This window comes from Leucopleurus acutus (assembly GCF_964270905.1).
Source record: "Leucopleurus acutus genome assembly, chromosome: 6".
In the NCBI taxonomy this organism is placed as follows: domain Eukaryota; kingdom Metazoa; phylum Chordata; class Mammalia; order Artiodactyla; family Delphinidae; genus Leucopleurus; species Leucopleurus acutus.
In genome coordinates, this window is record NC_139149.1 from 79910032 (window position 1) to 79918119 (window position 8088).

The window sequence follows — 8088 nt, forward strand, 5'->3', positions numbered from 1 at the left end:
TTTCTGTTGGGATCCTGACTAATATAATTTTACATTACCAGAATTAAAATTGCTGAAGAGTCAAGGTCTTCCTTGAGTACTCTGGCTTGGCACTCAGTTTTTATTTCACTGATTTTCAACTACTTGCCTATTGGAAGGGATATTTGAAACCTGGTATAATCCAAATTTAACAGTTCTGATGAAATGACCAGAATCTATGAATGTGTCTGGTTAAAATCAACAATAATCCTGAAGTTGTCTGATTCAATCAACAACCAACTCTCAAAATCTAATAGGGTTGATTTAAATATAGTCATCATATGTTCTGAGTTATGGTTGTTAAAATTATCACCATGCTGTTGGCCTCATACCCAACTGTTTTCACTCTGATCTCCTTTTTAAGCAATAACATCAAGGAGACAGGATGAAGGAAAACAGAATGAGCATCATATAAATGCAAAACTACTTAATTTAACAACTAGAAAATGCGCTAAGGTAGAGATAAGCTGACAGCTTTTCCCTCTTCTCTGCCCACAATCTGTAGTGGATTTTGCGGGGAGCTTCGCGCTCTTTGGATATCTGTATTTTTAAACCTCTGAAAGTTCTTCAACTGAAACTCAAAAAGCCTTATGTTTTAACTAATTTTAAAAATGAAAGAAGCAGTTCCAAGAGATTTTTCTTTTAAATACCTAATTTAAGAGTTCAAATTGCTATTCCTGAAAAATGCCATGTCACTCTAAACCTTCCACTACTGAGACGAATATATTAAAATCTCCTTCAGCAAATATGATTTTACCACCTGCTTACTTTTTCAAACTAAATGAACACATAAGTAAATGTCACATCAAAATGTTATTTCCAAAAGTTTAATCCATTCTGTTTGTTTCAGGTTAAAATATTAAAACTTTCACCCTTTCAAAAGGAAAGCTACACTCAAAATTAGCATAAATGAAAGTATCAAGAGTTTTAAAATTACAAGTCAACAAAAGCAGCCAGAGAGAGACCTCTACTGTTTAAAAATAGTATGTAGAAAATGTAAATAGTCCTAGATGGGCTCATGCCCATTCTTTCAAGATCCCACTGCCTTTTGAATAACAGAGGTTCCTTTGGGGTGGGGGCGTGTAATTTCCAAACATCACTTTTATTAAGATAAAGTGAAACTTAAAACTTAACTGCCAATAGGTTTTTAGTGGACGCTTTTCAGTTGTAAATTGGTCGATTTGGGCTTTGTAAAACAACAGCTATTCAGAAATACCACTGCAAATATGGTAAAGAAATATTTTAAATTTCAACACCACAGCACATGATTCAAAAGCAGGTCAAAGACTGATGTGGGCATCAAGAAAATAAGTTATTTTTGATTAATTAATGAATTAGGGTTTTGACATTTTCAGTTAGTAATCTACAACTCAATGTTACTTTTAATCTTCTTTCCACAATAAACTCTAACACTACCAAAGAAATTATGAAGCTTGAAAAAGAAAAGATTATAGTTTAGTGTCAAACCAAGAAGCTAAGCAAAATCTACAGGCTTAAAAGCAACTGTTTTCCGTTCAGTACCAGGATGCTTAGGGGGCCTTTTCCATACAAATCTAGAGAGTTAGAGTTGTTTTCTAGCTAGCCCAGAATAATGCCCACACTTAACGTCTTCCCATTCTGTTCTGGCATTAAAAAGGTGGACCATTGTTCATTCCTTTTGTTTACAGTTACCCTTAAATTCAATAAAGAGTTCTAAAAAGTATCTACTGCAACATATGTTACCGGTTCCCTTTGTCAGAAACACAGCAAGCCAAAACGCTGAGACATCCGAGGTTTGCAGCGAAGACAGGGCTTATTCACAAGGCAGCCAAGGAGAAGACAGACGAACAAATCTCAAATCTGGCTCCCGGAAGCCAAGGGGCTGGGGTACTTATGGGATAAGGAGTAACGCAGCAGGGCCGTCTGAGGCGTAGGGAGCGTGAGAAGCGTGGGGAGCGTGGGGAAAGGTGATTGGAAAAAGGTGTGGTAGGCGTGGAAATCACCCCTCTGCTCAGGTGTAACTAAGCTACAGGCCTCTAGTTTCAAAAATGCAGGCGCTTAACAGGATCTGAGGGTGGAGTTTTCAGCCCTCCGATGTCAAAAGGTCACCAAGCCATACTTGCATATGCCCAGTTGGAGGGTCAGGGAGCCTATGCAACCTTAACTAGCTCAGCCCCAGAGACACAGCTGACTCCAAGCTCCTGCAAAACAACTCCGGCAAACATCTTAATGTTTAGGCTCCATGTGGAGTGGAGGACCTGCAAGTCTTTTGTAGCAACAATTAAAACCAACTTGATTAGTGGAGGCCAGTGAAATGGATTTGACTAATGATGATTCCCCACGGTTTCATATGCATCTTTTGTTACATGCCATGGGGATGTTTTCCTAAGAAGAAATTCCCCTTGCCACTTACCAAACCCTTTCATGTGTGGTATGGTATGGCATGGTATCTTGTTTGAACTTTGTAATAACCTTAGAAAGGAGGAAAATTTGTTCTGATTCCTCCCCTTTGCATAAAAGAGAGAGAAGGTTTAGAAAAACCAAGTGATTTGCCCAAAGTCGCACCGCTAGGAAGGGGCTTATATTCCAACCCTAGAGCCCAAATCCAAGGCAACTCCCCACCGAGCTTCCCCCCAGACAAACACAGCCACCATTAGCACACTGGGGACACTCTAGGGCTGTAATTTAAACTGCAGGCGCTCTGCTCCACTGTGTTTGGTTGTTATGACAACACCAAGTACGAACGGTTGGGAAGAGAACATATAAAAGTTTTCACCGAAAACGCTCAGTATCCCAGATCATAAGTGGGATGAAAGAAGCTATACCCCGCGAGGCCACAACTGCGGAGTCCGGAAGACCTAGGCTTCCATCACTTTTGAAATACAAGGGAAGCTTCGCAGCCGGACGAGTCTGGCGAGGAGCCAACCTCTCACCTGCCGGCTGCTCATGGCTGTGAGGACGCGCTGGTGGCACCCGGTGGCCCCTGGATCGCTCCTGCCCGGAGCCCCGAGGAACCGCTCGGACGAGAGATGCGTCGCCCGGGGACAAGGCAGTCTATGCTCCCTCAGCGCCGGGGCTGTCTAGCTTCCCGGCTGCGTTCGTTGCTAAGCAACAGGCCCGCGCAGGTTCCATTTCCGGTCATCTGTTGCTCCTGGGACAGCGCCCGGGAACTGGCAGTGCACTCCCGCGGGAGGCACTTTCCAGGGCGCTGGGTGGAGCCTGAGCCCGCGTGGTGCGTTAGCAGCGGGCGAGTAAATAGCTGAAGGCGGTGGGTGCTCTTCCTTCTGCCTTGAGGAGTAAATACCCTTGGATTACTGACCGGTCACTTTTGCACCCTCCTAACTTAGCTGGGTGCTGCGGGTCCCTGCCTTAACTCCTATTTTCCTATTTAACTTTATCTGTGCCTAGGAGGTCTCAGAGGACTAGTGGAATGAAATGATTGCAGATTTCATTGCTTATGGGGGCAAGTGGAATTAGGAGAACAAAGCATGCAGAGCTTGGAACCAGTAAGCACCTTTCTTCTATTTTCCATGGGTTTCCAACTCACGTTCTTTTCTTGCCTTTTCCCACACACTAGAAAACTATCCTTTAGAAGAATACCGGAAAAAGAAACTTCAAGAATTCATTTAAACCAACATTCCCGGATGGTCTACTGCATGAAGGGTGCTGTGCTAAGGGCTAGGCATACAAACCTGACCAAGATGCCATCCCTTCAGCACCGGCTAAGGGAGTATTCAAATAAGCAGTTAAAATGCGGTGCAGGCAACATGGGAAGGAGGATCCTCAGGAAGAACACAAAGCAGGAACTTAATTTCTCCTGGAAGATGTGCAAGTGATGTGAGATCTGAAGGAAGGAGACATGGCTGGACAATGTTGAAAGCAAGCAGATTATATATATAAAGGCCCTAGACAAGAGTGGATGGCTGATGCAAGAATTAAAAGTCGTTCTGAAAGTTTGAAGAGTTGATTTACGTAAAGGGAGTTAAAGAAAATCTAGAGATGAAGCTGAGGTGACATGCAGGTGCTATATCTTAAAGGACCCTTTAAAACATGGTGTAATAGGGAAGAACAAATCTGACTCCATTTTGGATCTGTTTCTTTTACTTTAACCTTAGTATTCTATTGTTTTCACTACAAGTTAAGAATGTTGCCTAGAGCCTGAAATATACAGGACAGCCCATTCTCAAGGCTCTGACCTTTAAAGGTATAACACTTTTCCATTCATAGAGAGATAAAAAGTTGAAGAACAGAGAATAACATTTGTCTTGTCACAGGTTTACAGGAACATCATGACCTGACCTACCTGGACAGCTGCAAGAACAAAGGATTCCAACACCAAGAAGTTGGCAACAACCAACTACACCCCCTCCCCTTTTACTATAAAAGAAGCCTGAATTCTAAGTTAGGTAAAACCGTTCTTTGGGACACTAGTCCACCATCTTCTCAGTCTGCTGGCTTTCCAAATAAAGTCACTATTCCTTGCCCCAACAACTTGTCTCTCTGTTTATTGGCCTGTTGTTCTGCGAGCAGTATGAGCTTGGACTCGGTAACAATGATATGGAGTTTAGACTTAAAGGGAAAATGATCTCCACTGAAAAGTGTTTTGTTCAGAAATTATAAGAGCCCATCCTAAAATTCACAGGGAATTTCAAGGGAACTAGAAGAGGCAAAACACTCTTGAAAAAGAACAAAGTTGAAGGACTCACAATTCCTGATATCAAAACTTAATACAAAGCTGCAGAATTAAAAACTGTCTTTTCAACAAATGGAGTTGGGAAAACTGGAGATCCACATGTAAAAGAATGAAATTGGCCTAACACCATATACAAAAATTAACTAAAAATGGATTAAGTCCTAAATGTAAGAGCTAAAACTATGAAACTTTTAGAAGAAAACATAAGGGAAAAGCTTCGTAACATTGGATTTGGCAATGATTTCTTGGATATGACACCAATTGCATAAGCAACAAAAGAAAAAATAGACAAATTGGACTTCATCAAAACTTAAAACCTTTGTTCATCAAAGAACAGTGAAAAGGTAGCCCACAGAATGGGAGCAAGTATTTTGCAAATTACATATCTGATAGGGATTAATATCCAGGATATATCGAGAATTCCTAAAACTCAACAGTAACAAACAATCTGATTTTTAAAAATGGCAAAGGACTCAATAAGACATTTTCCCAAAAAAGATATACAAATGGCCTATGAGCATATGAAAAGATGCTCTACATCACTAATCATCAGGGATATGCAAATCAAAACCACAAGATACCATTTCACATCCACGAGAGTGGTTATTATTAAAAAGAGAAGCAATAAAAAGTGTTGATGAGGACATGGAAAAATTGGAACCCTCATACACTACTGATAGGAATGCAAAATGGTGCAGCCCTTATGGAAAACAATATTGCAGTTCCTTAAAAACTTAAAAATAGAGTTACCATATGATCCAGCAATTCTATTGCTGGTATTTGCCCAAAAGAACTGAAAGCAGGAACACAAACATATTTGTACATCCATGTTTATAGCAGCATTATGCACAACAACCAAAAGCTAGAAGAAACCCAATCACCCATCTAAGGATGAATGGATAAATAAAATACGGTAATACAATGGGAATTTTTTTCATAGTGTGCCTACTGGTATTTATTTATTTCTTAAAGTTATATAGGCATATGAAAAACGCTCAAAATAGAACAAAATTTTACAAGAAATAAGTCTCCCACACCTGATCCATTTTTCACCTCCTCAGAGACAACCAGTGTTACTACTTTCTTTGGTAGACTCTAGAAATTTCCATACATAAATAGACATATATAGCTATCTTATTTATATAAATGTTTGCATACTATACAATCTATTCCATAATGTGCTTTTCCTATTCACAATATATCTCAGAGATGGGACAGTGTTCCACGGCAGATTCTCCACAATTTCTTAACCAGTTCATTATTGATGGGTACGATGGGAATATTATTCAGCCTTAAAAAGAAAGGAAGTTCTGACACATGCTACACCATGGATGAACCATAAAGGCATTATGCTAACTAAAATTAGTCAGTCACAGAAGAACAAATACTGTATGACTCTACTCACATAAGGTACATAGTCAAATTCATATAAACAGAATGGTGGTTGTCAGGGGTTGTGGGTAGGGAGGAGTGAGATATTATTTTTCAAAGGGTACAGAGTTTCAGTTTTTGCAAGATGAAAAAATTCCAAAGATGAATGGCAGTGGTAGGTGCACAACAGTGTGAATGTACTTAATGCCACTGAACTGTACACTTAAAAATGGTTAAAATTGTAAACTTTATGTTATGTATAATTTACAGTTAAAAATTTTAAATTCTTTTTTAAAAGAGGAAAACTAAAGCCAAATAATGAGGAGGAAGAGGAAGAATGAAAGGATATTTCATTTTTTTAATGATGCTTTATTAAACAATTGATTTGACAGAAATATTTGTTATATAAACTTAATTACTGAGAAGTTTCTTTTCTTCTTTCTTTCTTTTTTTTTTTTTTTTGTCCATGCCGTATGGCATGCAGGATCTTAGTTCCCTGACCAGGGATCAAACCCGTGCCCCCTGCAGTGAAAGTCTTAACCATGGGACTATTATGAGAGTTCTGCAAGAGATGATGGTGGCTGGAACTGGGGTAGTGATGGAGGTAATAGAGATTCAAGAGATATTTAGGAGGTGGTTCCACTAGAATGTGGATGTTTAAAATGGAGAAATAAGGTTGAGGATCATTTTACTGCTTTGGATACCTGTATGAACGATGAGATAGAGAAAAGAGGAAGAGGAGTGGGCTTTAAAGAGAAAGCAGTGAGTGTGGGACATGGCGACTGTGAGATAACTACAACACGTTAAGTGCATATATGGCCAGTAGGTATTGTACATAGCAGTCAAAGCTCAGAAGATAAATTCTGAGCTAAGGACATGAATTTGAGAGTCATTAACATATAAGTGACATGCAATCCATAAGCATAGATGAGATGGCTCAGGGAGTATGTAGAACAAGAACAGAAGAGAATCAAGTATAAAAAACAAACAATATTTGAAAGTTAGACAGAAGGGAACCCTGGAAGGAGAACTGAAAAGTGGCCAGAGACAATTGGAAACTGAGAGTATAGACCCATGGAAACCAAAGAAAACAATATTTCAAGAAGGAGAATTTGGTCAACACGGTCAAATGCTTCGGAACGGAGATTCAAAAGTATCTATTGGATAGAGCAATAAGGAAGTCACTGGTGAACGTGGCAAAGGGATTTCAGTACAATGAGGTAGGAGGATGTGGGCCCAGATACCAGAGGCTGGAGAATGAAGGGAGGGAGACTGCCAGTGTGGGCAAATCTTCAAAAAGTATGGGTTATGGACAAGAGGGATGGAGTGGGGATTGAGGGGAGTCATGGATACAAAGACCTTATTTTTCAAACAAGAGAGTTTTGCTTATGTTTATATGCAAATAGTAAGGGGGAGGATAAAGATGAAGGGAAAAGTTAAAAGGAGATAGGATTACTTCCAGATGAAGAGACACCCTGTAGGGACACTCACAAAAGGAGGAAGAAGGATGCATGGAGATGTGGGTGTTGAGAAGTTTGCTGGTGTGTAGTTGGGGGCATTTCCAAAAATTGAGTATCATTTTCTCTGTGATGTAGAAAGAGAAATCACCTACTAAGAACTAGAGGGAAGGTAGGAGTCAGGGGTTAAAGGAAAATTTGAGCAGAACCAAGAAGTTTTGAAATGACTACTTGGCAGAAAAGGAGAGAGAACAGAAGTGATCAAGGAAATTTAGGAAAGGCCTAGATGAAGTTGAAGCCTCTGAATTAGTGGTGACAGAAATCTACACTCCAAACATGTTCAACAGACCAGGCTCAGGTTCAGAGAAGACCAACACACAGCACACTCCCCAGGCCGGTATGACAGCAGGATAACTGATGGCTCACAGGTAGACTAGAGAAAGAGGCAGACAGACCACTTCAGATTGGCAGGTGCCAGGTTTAATAAGCCAGGGAACTTACATACAAGACTTGTCTTGGGTACCTGCAAGATGCATACATCTCTGCACCCACCTGCCAGAATCTTCCAAG

The 8088-nt window shown here is 40.2% G+C and overlaps 1 protein-coding gene across 1 annotated transcript in view; it reads right to left on the bottom strand.

Moving 5' to 3' along the window:
- The window catches only part of DNAH7 (dynein axonemal heavy chain 7), a gene marked incomplete at its 3' end in the record, with an annotated part of 233361 nt that extends 230299 nt beyond the window's left edge, over positions 1 to 3062 (bottom strand). Inside the window, exon 1 of the mRNA XM_082841795.1 lies at positions 2931 to 3062. Coding sequence (XP_082697921.1) covers positions 2931 to 2945 — 15 coding nt within the window. The 5' untranslated portion in view covers positions 2946 to 3062. The remainder of the gene's footprint in view (positions 1 to 2930) is intronic.
- Positions 3063 to 8088: the final 5026 nt, after the last annotated feature.